This window comes from Notothenia coriiceps, unplaced genomic scaffold (assembly GCF_000735185.1).
Source record: "Notothenia coriiceps isolate Sejong01 unplaced genomic scaffold, NC01 NC01_scaffold00023276, whole genome shotgun sequence".
Lineage (NCBI taxonomy): Eukaryota > Metazoa > Chordata > Actinopteri > Perciformes > Nototheniidae > Notothenia > Notothenia coriiceps.
This window is the reverse complement of record NW_011355977.1, coordinates 458,993-473,529: the sequence shown is the minus strand read 5'-3', so window position 1 is coordinate 473,529 and position 14,537 is coordinate 458,993. Positions and strand designations below refer to the sequence as shown.

The following is a 14,537-nucleotide window of genomic DNA, read 5'->3' as shown; positions in this document are numbered from 1 at the left end:
ATAACACTTGTGGATGTAGAACATGACAACAGTGAAAATGTTGGTGGATTCATCAGTGTCTTACTTTTTCTTTTCTTTTTTACATAAAGGCACCACAGTGTTGACACACTGACTTGTGGCTTGGTCTTGCTGTCAGTTTGCATGCATGGTGACTTCACTGGCTTGTGGCTCACATTTCCTCTGTGTTTAGAGTCATCATAAGTGATGGTTGTGAAGGTGTGCCTTAGGCCACGTCTCGTATGTCACTGCACACGGTTAGCGGTGACACGCACCATGTATTACACAGTCTGAAGGGATGAGGAATAATGTCATTTATGTTCACACGCACCAGTTGATTTTCTAATTCATCGTCATGACAAACATAAATAAAACCTAAAGTATGTTTCTATTTTCTCGTGTTGTTTTCATTCATAGACATTACTTTAATACTCATGATAAAAAAAGTATTTAATTATCAATATTTGTAAGCAGATAGTTTGTTTATGTCCAATGGTACATTTTCCAATTGGACTTTAAAGCACTTCTGTGAAATGCTACCCTACTCAGCATGTAGCATATAATCAAAGGTAAAAGAAAAAAATTGAAGTGTTTTTCATTTGTGAAGGTGATGTGTTCTTAAAAAGGAAAAACATGCAGACACCTTTTACTACATAATTTGATATTTATTGTAAACTACTGCAGCCGCTGCCTTTAAAGCCAGACATTCAATTTACAAAATGATCCTAGTGGTAATACGGTAATTTACAAGACGTCAGGAGACAGTGAAGTGCACATTGACAGTAGAGACATTTCCTATGTCTCAGATCTGTGAGGACTCCAGCCACAGGGCGGCGCTCTTCCCGCGCGGACGCTGAGAGTCCAGCTTCAGCAGCGCCTCCACAGCGCCCTCTATCTTCGACATCCAGGTTTTCTGCAGAAAATCACATGAAGGTGGTCATGAAAGGATTTTCCATCACGTTCCTAATCCGGGAGTTAGCAGCTATTTTAAGCTTTGATCATGTGAGAGCTCTGGAAACAAATAAGAGACCACTCCAGCATCATCTGTTTTGAATATCTATAGGTATGTGTTTGAGTAAAATGACTATTCTTTTATTTTATTCTATAAAATACTGACATTTCTTTGTGTTGGAATTCAACAGATAATTGAATTGAATGGCGCCACACATGCAGAGATTGATGATCATGTGCATACATCTGTAAAGTAGTATGAATCCCAGCATAGACATTTATAAAGCAAAAGACAAACTTGCAGACAAAAAAATGTATGCACATCTAAAGAAAATACATTTTCATAAAGGAACCCCCTGGCAGAAGCATATAAGGTAAATATAAATTACTCAGCAAGGGACAGTGGGTTTGCACAAATCCTTTAAACTTGCAAAAATGTCAAAAGATGACTTTTGTTTGTTCTCTGTGAAAGTTTAAAAGTGAAATCTGGCGTTACAGAAATGTATGTTAATATAAAACAAATCAACATATGAGGCTGTACATCTTTACAGAACATCAGAGGGATTCACAGCTGAAGGGATGTACCTTGGCAGCCTCGGAGGCAGCTTGCAGGATGAACGCTCCGATACACTGTTGGTAGCGGTTCTGGTGCATGATGATGAAAGAGTGAGGCAGCCCCGACGCTACAAAGGAAGCACAACATCGCAATTCTCCCGTTAATTTGGATTTAAACAACAACGGCTGTGCACACCGTCAGAGACGTCAATTCATTCAAACAGAAAGTGAACTTCTATTACTCGAGGCATTGAGCTGATCAACGTTCTTGAGCTGCAGCCGGTCCAGAGAGACGGGCTGGTCCAGGACCGTGAAGGTGCAGCCCTCCTTCAGGAGCTGGTCCAGCTCCAGGCTCTGAGGCAGCCTGAGGGGGTTCTGCTCCGGGCCCACGGACCGCTGCACAGGAAGTGATTCAAGTTACAACAAGCCTTACACTGGATATCTGTCCAGGTCAGACTGAGCAGGAGAACGCAGCACTACATTATCATTATATTTATTTAATCATTTTGTCCAGTCATGTGCTTTGTACAAACTCTTTTTTCCCAACAAAACAAAGAAACATGCCTTAGCGCAGTGCTACTCAAAGTGTGGTCCGTGGACCACTGGTGGTCCGTGAGTGTATTGGTAACATTTGAAATAAATAAATACATTTAAGTTTTCCGCACTCTTGCGGGAATATCTCCACAATGAAGCGAGCGGAAGTTTCACTTTGGATTGCATGATATAGCCCAGCGCAACACCTTCATCACACATGTTGCCACTTGTTTGTACCATTTTGAGACGATTTGTAATCTGTTCTAGAAAAACGATGTGATTTTGGATATTTGTGGAATTAGGTGGTCCGCGAGTGTTTTTGTATTGGTTAAGTGGTCCTTGGTATGAAAAAGTTTGAGAAACACTGCCTTAGCGTATGCCTAAAATAAATTGAGAATAATATTATTTTTGAATCAGGGTAATATTAAACAAATCTATTAGTAAACTGATAAATTAAAGATAAAATAAAAAAAATATATATTAAAAATCAGATTAAGGGAAGATAGGTATATACTATACTATGATAATAATATGATATCATCTATAATGAGAAAAAATGTTTAAGATAAAGAGTGAGATTAAAATCGATTGAAAAGCGTCGTACCTTCTTGTTTCTCTTTATCTTTGTGATCAGCAGGAATTCGTCAAACAGGAACAGATAAACATCGTGCAGCTTTGTGTTCTCTGGTGATCAAGCACAGAAAGATGACAGGAGTTAGATTGTTCCTAAACCGAGTCACTGAGCATGTGACGTGTTGGAGCGGTACCATCTGTACACACCTGTGAGCAGCATCTTCCCGTCGTGCAGGAGGCTTCTGTGAGAAATGAGATTCTCCAGAGTGACAGCCTTTAAGAGATGTTTCAGATTCTGAAGGATAAAAAAAAAGTATGTTCACCTTTTGAGACGTTATCCGATATCGAAAGTGCCGATACTAAAGTTATCGCTAATGACACACTGCATTGAAATGTGAATAGCTTTCTATGCTTTTCCTTATATCTGATGTCTAAGCTAGATTAATGATGTGATCATTTTCAAGTGTTGCTGCTCTGTCCCCACACACACACACACACACACACACACACACACACACACACACACACACACACACACACACACACACACACACACACACACACACACACACACACACACACACACACACACACACACACACACACACACACACACACACACACCTCAGGGACGAAGGCGCGCTTGTCTCTCTCCCACACAGGCAGCCACACGAGGGCGTCTCTCAGCTGTTTCACCTTCTGGTAGTTATCCAGCCATTTCACCTTTCCCTCCAAGTCACCTGGAAGCAGAGAGGCATCGGTTCAATCAAGAGGGACAGAAAGACACAAATCTCTCTTGCTGCTTTGAAATCATCATGTATTATGTATGCGTCACATTAATAACACACAATCACAAAGATAAATGCCTCTTTAGCACTACTTTATTATCTTGTTGTGCTTTCTTCAGTGTAGTGATGGTTGCCTACCAAACACGGGCGTGACCGTGTCGTAAGAGATTTCCGCACACTCTGATTTTACGGTAAATATTCCGCACACACCCAGAGGACATTGGTCGAGGCTACAATGCTCCTCGTCGTCTGTGCGGCTCGGCCTCGCCTTTTTAATGGTTTTATGTGATTGTGTAATCAAAGATCAGTGAATCCATGCCGTTTGTTTTTCTAGGGCTATTTGTTCAATGCCACAAAGTGCCTGTGAGGTGCAGTGCTACAGCACATTTCCCACAGCCTGTCCATCTAGTTACAGAGTAAACCAATACAACAGGTCTGTAAAAAAAAACAGACTCCTGGCAGCCAGCCAAAACGTGAAGCTCGTTTACTCATAAGTTCCCTTTTGTTTGACAGTGATACCCAGTGTACATCTATTTAACATGCTGCTGTATTTGACTGCTAAAGGCTTGTCAATCATCCGCCTGAAAAGAAAACTAGAGTCCTGATCACCTGAGTGACATAACTGCTGAGATGTCTAATGCTCAGAGAAATGCTCAGCTCGTCATCAGACGCTGAACAAAAACCTGTAAGTTATGAAACTAACCGAGCATCGACACCAGGGACGTGCACAGGTACGGGCTAATGTTACGCGGGCAACGGCCCGTTTGGCCTTTTTGGCTGACCTGCCCCCTCTTGAGAGAGCGAGAGTTTGTTTTTAAAACTGCATTAGAACAGAATTGTCCCCATTTTGTCTTTAATAGTTACTAACATTAGATATTTTTTATGAGATATGGACCAAATCAATTTACCGAATGCAAGTAGTCGCCTTAGCTTATTTTGTTATGAGAATTACTGTTCAATTTAGTTGATGTAATAATCGTTTGGTTTCTTTTACATTAAAAACAAGTTACAATTTTCTAAAAGGTCTTTTTATCGGGGGGAGGCCCTCTTTCCAGTTTAGAGCAATAGCCCCTCCAAATGTCTGTGCACGTCCCTGATCGACACTGTGCTGACTCACCCAGGGAGAGTCAGATAAGGCAGCGCTGACATGCTTAGTGGTGAAGAGCATCACTGTTTATGTAAATAATGGCATATGATGTACAGATTATCTTGGCCAGGATGAATGAGATTCACTATCTTATCTTGATAAAAGTCATTGAACACTAGACCATAGAGAAACAGCAGTCTTAAACAAGGTCATTGTAAATAATAAGTTCCCCCTGCATTCATTTCAAAAAGCAACATAGTTTTAGTTGTTCCATGTTTCATGATAACTCCTGTTGTATATTTCAGGCTCTATTATTAACTTCTCTACCATCAAAGCGAGTAGGAGAGTCTTCCTAAGTCACACGTTAGGATATTCATGATTCTCCCAATATTGGTAATTCACCACAATCAACTTTTTTTTTTTATCACGAACGTGGAGGGAAGCCTATAATGTCCCATTCATATTTCTCAGTATGGGTTTTTCAATGAGAGGGAAGTAACTTGGTGTGCTCACATATGGAAGTGTCCACTTGCTCTGCTATAACCTGCAGGCCTCTGGTCTCGTCCTCCATCTGGCATCTCTTGGCGATGTTCCTCAACAGCAGCGGGTACCGAGTCAGCCTCTGCAGCGGCGCCACCAACAGGTCGCGGAGCTGCAGCCTGCGGCACTGTTCGTTCCTCTCGCACCACTGGGGAGGAGAGAGAGAGGGAGAGGGTGAGAGGAGAGCTGTTGGTGGGCGAAAGAAGAAGGTCAGAGGGGTGAAAGAGTGGTCATAGTGTTTGTTAGAACAGAAGGGTAATTGGGGGGGGGATGGGCAGTGAAAAGCATGTGATATCTTAAAAGCAAAAACAAAAAGGCCTAACAAAGACATAAGCATGGGGACAGGGAAGGTTACAAAAGGGACACATGGTCACATTCCTGTCTCTGAGAGGCCTTGGTGACACAGTGAACTGGTTGTTTGCGGTTAAGGCCGTGATGAGTCGCTGCCTGCCGCGGTGTTAAGGTACATGGCGTCCCTGCCACTGCTCTGACACACACACACACATTCAGCTGCCCTGGGCGAGTTCCCCCTGTACCTTCACGTAGGATCCAAAGTCCTCTCGGGGCTTCAGGCTGTCCAGATAAAGCAGAGCCGTGGAGTAGTTGAGGCAGTACTTCTGCAGGCAGTGACAAACGCTCTCCTGGAAAGCCTGACAACAGATCGCAGTGTTACACAAACATCAGGAAACAGACTGCAGCAGGCATCGAGCTGCAGATAAACTCATCATAAAAAGATTTGATACCAGTCTGCAGTCGAGCACAGCATTTACCCTGTTTCTGAAATATAGCCGATTGCTGTGATACATAAATGTAACAGTTCGATGAAGAGCTTTTTATTTTTCTCCTTGATATTTGGAGCTGAGATATTCATTATAAAAAACACAATATTAAACTAATGCTCACACATTTGTTTTAAAGTGTGAAATGTTTTCTTTGTCTTATCAGTGGAGCTTTACACTGGAACCATTAAGTGAGCGTACAGTGACAGTCAGCTTGTGTGTGTCAGTGTGTGTCCACGTGTGACTGGGTAAGACTTGCCTTGCTCAGCAGCTCCAGCAGGGTGGGCCCGCCAGCCTCTGTGATCTCAAACGTGTCCTTGATGGCGCGGAGGAGGTTGTTCAGGAAACCAAAGCTCACCTGAGGCAGTAAACACTCAGTGTTAGGTGTCAGCACGCAGCCATGCAACACCCTGGTGCGTCACACACACTCAGTTTGTTTACAATATTAACACTATTTAAAAAAGGTCCCCTATTATACTGTTTTTCATCAATATATTGCTGGGTTTGGCTACAAATACCAAACAGATCATTGTAGCATCCCATAATCCCCTCTGTTTCAGCCCTGTTTTAAAAGTGCTGATTCTCTGTCTGTTACTTTAGATGAAAATAAGGAGCCACTCCCCACGCCCCTCTGAGAGATGTTTGGTTACAAAGAACACAATGGTGCTCTAGGAGGAGATTCAGGTGATAAGGTGGGGGGGGGGGGGGTTACCTTGGTTGGTTATTGGCTAATGGTTACACAAACAAAAAATCATTATGACATCATAAAGTGGCCAAAATCTGATCAGCTCATTTTCAGATAGGTTTTTATATAAATGGATCAGGACAAAAAGAGAGCCAATCTTTTTTCCTGAAACTTTCAGAATCTCTTTACACAGAGGGGACACATGTTTATGTATAAAAGACATGAAAAAGTGGATTTTGCATAATAGGAAACACTGCTTCTAATGACCAATATAAAAAAACAACAATCACAATTCAATCAGTAATGGTTAAAATGCTATGGCGTGAGGCGTCATACGAAAGTAAGGAGATTTTCGATTAAAAAACCCTCTCTAATAATTGATATGCTGTAATAAACATGGTTAATGAGTGATGATGAATGAATACAAAAATAAGTAGACAGTGACCAAACTCCTCAGTTTAATCTCTGGTACCACCAATAAGGAAACTATTTATGTTGTGAGATAAGATACTGTTTTAGACAGTATATTTATATATCTATAATAGTATAATTATATATAATAATAATAATATATATATATCTGTAAAGCGTCTTTGAGCACCTGTAAAAGCGCTAACAAATTAAATCTATTATTATTATTATTATATTTCATAGCTTTAGACACGTTGTTTCATTGTTTTATGAACGTTGTTTCTAAAGCTTTTGTATGATTTTAATTTAAATGACATTCATGATGTTTATGTTTGATTCTTTATTGCATGGCTAACTGTCCTATGCTTTTGGTATTGGTGCCTCTTTATAAATAATTTATATGTTGTATTGAGGTTAAGACAGAGTTACAATTTGCTGTCTTTTACATTCTGATTCAGCACAAGAAATGAGACTAAATGACAAATGCTCCCAATATTTATGTATAATAAACGTAAACTAACAGGACTTATGCTACGTATTAGCATGGTGTCTCACCAGGCAGAGCTCATTGAGGTTTGCAAACAGCCTCCAGGACTCGATGTCGGCCAGGCAGTTCGTCATCTGAAGGTTTGTGAGTGTAGCCAGAAACACCTGAAATCAACAAGAAGTCCAAAAGAGAATAGGCTCAGGCTATTAGATTTATAATCCATCAGTGTGAAGAATGGGAAACTAAAGAGACTTTTACATGAGCCTCCCTGTAAGGAATTTAGTGACAGAAACACAACACAAAGCAGCAGGTGTTTGGTTTCCTTTGGGTTGGGTCGATTTATTTGTGATCCTGTGTGTGTGCGCGTGCGTGTGCGTGTGCGTTTGCATTTGCGTGTGCATTTAGAGGTTTGTAGGGACAGTCACCTCTTTCAGAACCATGAGCTGATCCAGGAAGTAAACGCACTCGCTGGTGAAGAGTTCCAAGATGGCCTCTTGTCTTTTGAAGCGCTGAGGGTCAGAGGACGCGCTCACCTGGGAGGAATGGTCCTGCAGGAACTCTGCCAGAGAGTATTCCTGCACACGCAGTAGAAAGATTTTATTAAGAAAGACTGGAAAATGATCATTATATGTATTAGTGTGTTGGTATAAAAGGTCAACTGTGTCACTGTAAAGCTCCGACTACCACCCTGACACACTGCAGCGTGTGTCAGTGTTTGTTTACATTCACGTGCAGGGTCGACCTGACAGGTAACTGCCTAGATATTCTGGTTCTTGAACAACGTGACTCATCTAAAACGTTGCGGGTGCTTCCCTTTAACTGCTGTCCTGTTATTTCTGAGTCACTCGTTAAACACTGAGATCTATTTGGTTTGGAAATCTGGACCTTTAAGCCTAAACTCTGACTTTGCTTGCATTAGAATCCACTGCAAAGACAGAATCAACATGTTTATTTACATAACAAACAGCCTGGATGCTTAAGGGCTTTAGCTGCTGACAGTGCTCATTTCTCACCTTATACCTCTGCATGTCATGGTTCCTCCAGTCCTGAATCTGTGATGTTGACAGATAGTTTTCAATATCTGCTGCCGTGCCTGTCTTCGACTTTCCTTTAGTCTGAAAAATACACAGGTATTATATTAAATGAGTCTTCAAAACACTATGTCCAAAAACTGAACTTTGGTTTAAGTTCTGCATTTCAACTGTTAAACCTAACACAAAAGCTGAATAGAGGAACCACATTAATCTGCTTTGAGAAGTGGGTCAGGGAACAATGTCCAAACCAACTGCTCACTGCTAAAACAAAGTTCATTAAAAAAAAACACAAACACACAATTGGCAACAGCCACACACACACACATACTGTAACATCTAACAGAGAAGCAACACCCACCGTGCTTCGCCGCGAAAAGGGCCACTTTGACTTCTTTGTATCTGTACAAAATCATAAACATACGAAAAAAAGATTATAAACAAAACAGATCAAGCAGGAATATGTGCTGCTGTGCAACAGATGACAGGATTATAATGAGAAAAACTAAACCGTGTCGGGCTTTAGGGTTACAACTTTGGACTTTCTATGCAAATATAAGAGGTGGAATTAAAGACGAAGTGGCACAAAACACTCAGACAAACTATAATCTGATAAACCCGTTCAATCTGAGGCTAAGAACGGTTTCAGTGCTAATGCTCAGAGTCTCTAAATCAGCATCAAGCATGGAGGTGTTGCACATTATGGTTTTCTTGATGAAGGACTGCATTGGCATTCAAGACTTCTGATGGATTAAATAGAGAATTGGAGTTTGTTTAGGAACATTACAATGCAAATTGATAAAAGTTCTGAAGTGGTCAAGCATCATAGCTCATTGCTGAAAAACTAATGGGACACCAACTTTGGGCTTACAGCAGTCTTTTAACTAGAAAATATTACAGGACTGTGATTCAGGTTTTCTCAAGTCAAACCAGGTTACTCATCCTCCTAGGTGTCAAGGGTCAACACCTAGACTGTGAGGGTTTAGAAAAGCATCAAAATCAATTGATAATCAAACCTGTGATGATCACATGTTTGGATATTCAGAACAACTTGCGAGGATGGGTTACAGCATGATAGCTCATTTTGCAAGGGCCAGGTTTATAAATGTGATAAATGAGGTTGAAGAAGCATCGATGAACTTATACTGTAGGGTTAAATCAGCCGTTTGATTTGCATAGCACATATTATTAGCATTATTTATAAAACAATGTAGTATTATACCAGAGAATGAGTCGTTTAACATGTCAGCCGCTCCATTGGAAACAAAAAGGTCTCCTGGTGAAACGTCCGATCCGGGTAAGCTGACCACCACGGAGCTGCGCCTCCTCTCCTGAAGCCTGAGGGAACTGACAGACACGCCAAGATTAAAACCAGTAGTAACACTTAACATCTTCCAAACAGCATCCGATACTCAGTTACAAGAACTATCTTATTCTATTGTACATTAAATACAGCAAGATGGCCACAGGAAATAACAGAATTCCTCTTGGCATTTCACATGGTTCAAATACCTCCAAAATACCATCTGCATTGTGATGCAAAATGGTGATTAAAATGAGCAAGAGAACTTATCAGGGATAAAGTGTTATGTGTGTGGTTTATGCGCTATTAATGGCTCACTATATTTGGGTGGAAGGCAGCGAGCTGTCAGTGTGCCAGTTGTAATCCTCCTGGTCTCTTTTTCATAGTTAGTAACCAAAGCATGGCTGCGGCTGGAAAAACACAGACCTGCCTTTTACCCTCAGGCGAAGCTCGAGCAGCCACTGTTTTGACTTATACCCTGCTGTACTCCAGGGATTACTGCTAGATGTTAAATGGATGGGTGTTAACAAATAAAAACCCTTCTAAATGTAATTCAATGTTTTATTTTGTGCCGAGCCGACTAATAATCTTGACAGGGCATGGCCAACATGAACATTTTTATCTGTTAGGCCAATAAAAAAATTCTTAATGTAGTCAAACTTGATTGTTGACTGCGTGACTCAAACAATCACAATCCCAACTGTAGCTCTGCTAACAGGAGCTTTCTAGTCCTTCAGCGTGGCTGCAGTCAGCAGAAAAGGTCTGCACCGCAACAAGAAGAGCTGGTTTAGCCAAATCTTCACTTTCAGCCCGCCGATCGACAGCTGGCCACTGATCTGCGTCAACATGCTGACGTTTCACTTCTTTTTTTTTTTTTAGAGGGTTTGCCTTTAAAAAGAAAAGTTTAGAGTTTGGAAATTGATGGGGAAGGAGACATAGAAATACAAAAACTGAGTTATAATATCCAATTCAAACCATTGGTAGATTATTTACACAACGGCAATTATATCTGGGTTGATCAACTCAAAAGGTAAAGGTTATCAGGAAAGGATCAGACCATAAGGAAATCTGGCTCGAGATGCGGGCTAATGACCCTGTTTATAAAAACACACGGAAGTGGAGCAGAAGTAAAAGCAAGGGAACAACGCTGGTTCTGGTTTTTCTCAGTTAACCTTTAAATGTAAAATTTGCTTTATTAGACTGAATTACCGGTATCTCTTTGAAACTTTCTCTCTTACCACTCATAACATCCACTCACACAGTAGCTACAGTTGCATAAGAAGCAAACGAGACTAACTTGAATGCACATGTGTGCCACATGACTGACATGGGGACATGATGTGCTGGGAGGATAAGTTAGTCCGAACCCAAGCAGGAATACGGGAGTGTTATGTTTCTTTTTTCTCCAGGACACTTTTGTTGAATTTTCAAAGCACCAACTGTTTTCCTCACAATGACATCTTGTTGCTTTGTGACTGTTCAGAAAGCTTCCTGTGTCAGCCTCTCTGCCAACGAGAGCACTTTTAAAATTGTTGTTTTGTTCCTGTACAACAAGAGAAATAATTATGCTCAAAAACAAAACTGTCCCAGCCAATGGCTCGCGGGGCCCGGCACTGTAAGAAGCACAGTGCCAGGGAGCAATTAACGGGACAATAGCTGCCTAATTATCCAGTGAGGGGAAGGGCCCAGCAGCCCAATAGGAGGGGTGTGGGTGGCAGTGAGAGAAAACAGCCTTAATGAGGGTTTGTCTAGCCCGTACATAACCATGGGACTCTCAAAACGTAACCCACCAAGCTTATGCCCCATTAACAAAGACATGAATGACAATGAATGAACAATGGGGCTCCTTTAACCGAAGGTCCAATCATCCTCGCTCACGAGTGTCCTGAGAGCACATGGGAGGCCCTCATGATGCTGAGTGTTGTAGCACACGTTGTCCCAAATATTTTGGAAACAGCAGCGTTAACTATGGAAATTAGAGATGAATCAGAGAGATGGAAAAACAAACGTGAACACTAAAGTCCAGTGTATCAGTCACAGGAAATATATTTGACTACATTCCGGATATGCAAACATATTCTCATGGTTTTTTGGCGACAGGGCACACAGACGACATGCAAAGCAGTCCAAGAGACACCTACCTAGTGTGGCAGAGCTCTATCTCCTGCAAAAAAGAGGAAAACACCGCATCAGTCAATGGAAAACCATACACAAAAACATTGAGTAATTAACTTCTCCTTGAAGTTCCAGCAAAACAAGTTCTTATTTGATGTATTGCTCTGAAGTTTCCAAAGCTCTAATTATTAAACTATTTACATGCCCTAATTTTATCACTGTCTTACATTGCACTCAACATTTAATAGAGGGTGCAGAGACCTCCTATGGCCAACGATACCGCTGTATCACTTTCAAAGACATTCACATTTGAATCAGTGTTTTAAGTGGTCGCTTGAATTGAAAAGCCTCTGATATCTGAGGAGAATGTCGGGACTCTATTGAGAATGAGCTCGGTTGAATACCACGAGCTGATGAATAGATCTCCCCATTATCTTTTTCCATCGCTCACTGACCCCTCCATTATTGGGTGACTGCTGACTGCGGTGAATAGGGGCCCAAGGAGAGCACTTCCCAGGGTTCTCCAGGCAGTGGGCTTGGTCAGAGCTGTCAGTGCATGTAACTGCTGATTCATTTGCTGTCAAAAGCTTGCATTGTGAGTGACCACCACAGGAGGCAAGGCAGCATGAGGGAGAGAAGGTTTCCGCAAGGAAGGAATGTGTAACCATTTAATTTATAGGCTTTGGATAAAAAAACCTCACCAGACTAGAGCATGTGACTCGTGGTGGTGGTGGTGGGGAGATGTTTGCGTGATGATTAGGGCATCAAATGATTATATGTGCAGATATGTTTTAATTAAAGTCACTCAGACAACTTATAAAAACTCACCTGTGCTCCACTTTCAGGAAATCTAAAATCTTGCATCACAGTAGGATGAGCACTGCGACATTCTTGTATTTTACAAGTGATGCCGTTGTCAAAAGTCTTTGATCTGTGCGATCTTGTTCTCTGTCGCACTGAGGATGAGATGGGCTGAGGATCGGGATAGATCTCTCCATCAGAGAGGGGGCTGGCTGCGAGAGGAGACTTGACTCTGTGTACTGGAGACAGAGGGGTTGTGGGGGAAGGCTCCTCCTGAGTGCTCCCCATCATCATGACAGGGTCCCGGAAATCCGGTAGGATAGGACGTCGGGTGCTCCTCATCCTCCTCAAGGTGGGAGACGTGGAGATGCGTGCGGGGGCTTGTCGGTCAAACTGGAAGAGAGGTGCGACCAAGCCATCATTGTCCACCAGGGACGAATGTCTCAGCTTGGAGTGTGTCCGTGAGAGATCTATGTGCACTATGATTGGGCTGCTGGTCTGACACTCCTTGTGCTCAAATGTCCCACAGTCCGTTTGTGTCTCTGCGTTTGCCACACCTGTAGTGACAACTTCATTTTCAACCCACTCAATGTAACTCCAGTCCAGCTTCTTCTCAACGTCCTGGTCTTTATCCTGTATAATAACGTGCTGCAGCGTAGACATTATAACCTCAAAGGCATTGTAGTGTAAACGTGTGATCTGATGGTCGGGTTGGTCCGCCTCCACTGAGTTAAGGTCAGATGATAATCCTGTTGCATTCCAGCACTGTTCACACCATTCACTTCTCAGGCTTCTGGGGAGAAAAGTAAAAAATGTGTCAATACAATAAATGTGTTCAAGAAGGGTGGGCCCAACCAGCCTCCTAATATTCTGAAAGAGGATTTGAACAGTGTTAAAAATAGACAGTTGGCAGTAAAGTGGCCCATAGGAGATACAGTGTACAGTTTAGTAAACCTTAACACTCCTATGTGTGTGAATGTTGGCAAACCAAGTGAAGTAGATTCAGTTATTGGGGGGGGGGGGGTGAAATAGTGTTGCTACAGCACACATGTCACACAATGTACAGTAATTGCATAGTGTGGCATTGTGGTGTGTGAGACACACAGAACCAGGGGCAGCAATGCAATGTATTTCAACTCTGTTGTCTCGGAGTACTGTTTGTACACTGGTATTGATTTTCCCCTTTGGTAGCCGACTAAAGATGGCCCACGATAGTTTTTATTATCGTGTTTCCTACATATTAGGTTAATTTCAAGCCTTGCATGCTGTTAAGTCACATCCACGAAGCAACAAAGGTTAGAGAAACAATGTATGAGAAAGTTTACAGCACTAATCAACTGCTCTGAAAAACACCTGTGTGAAAGCAGAAGCAACATGTGCTCGGAAAACAGCTTGTTACATTTTAAGAAAGTCTGGTGTACTACTTACATATTCTGGGAAAGACTTGAACGACTCGAGGTGAAGTGACGAGTGACCGGGAGAGAAGTCCCGCCGCTGTCGGAGGCAAACTGAGCCGGCTCGGTATTAAACTCGCAGTTTGCAAAAGAAGAAGAAAGCCTCCGACGGTGTTTAGCTTTCTGACAGAACACACGAGCGAGGACACAGGTCCGTGTGCTGCTGACTGACGGAGGGAGGGAGGAGAGCACTGTCCGCGAGCTGGTGGAAAGGTGCGACTGCACTGCCTACATGGGACATCAATACACACACACGCGCGCACGCACGCACACTCTTTCTCTCTCTATCTCCCCAACCCATACAGAAACAGTAAGTATTTAATGGAACCTAATTACATATGAATATTTGGTAGGATTATTGAGAAATGTATTACCTATCACTTTATTGTTACACTTTATACGTTCAAAAATATCTTATTTTATGTCACTCTGATTAACAAAAACGT

The 14,537-nt window shown here is 42.0% G+C and overlaps 1 protein-coding gene across 1 annotated transcript; it reads right to left on the bottom strand.

Annotated features, from left to right (window-relative positions):
• Positions 1–647: 647 nt before the first annotated feature.
• Positions 648–14,337, bottom strand: plekhg7 (pleckstrin homology domain containing, family G (with RhoGef domain) member 7). The gene is made up of 17 exons (XM_010781510.1): positions 14,066–14,337; positions 12,665–13,430; positions 11,863–11,885; positions 9,641–9,765; positions 8,780–8,820; positions 8,401–8,502; positions 7,813–7,962; positions 7,456–7,551; positions 6,064–6,162; positions 5,562–5,675; positions 4,999–5,173; positions 3,235–3,350; positions 2,818–2,905; positions 2,642–2,721; positions 1,746–1,899; positions 1,534–1,631; positions 648–910 (listed from the first exon to the last, which is right to left on the bottom strand). The coding sequence occupies exons 2-17, from the start codon at positions 13,298–13,300 to the stop codon at positions 800–802; spliced, it is 2,208 nt and encodes a 735-aa protein (XP_010779812.1). The 5' UTR covers positions 13,301–13,430; positions 14,066–14,337; the 3' UTR covers positions 648–799.
• Positions 14,338–14,537: the final 200 nt, after the last annotated feature.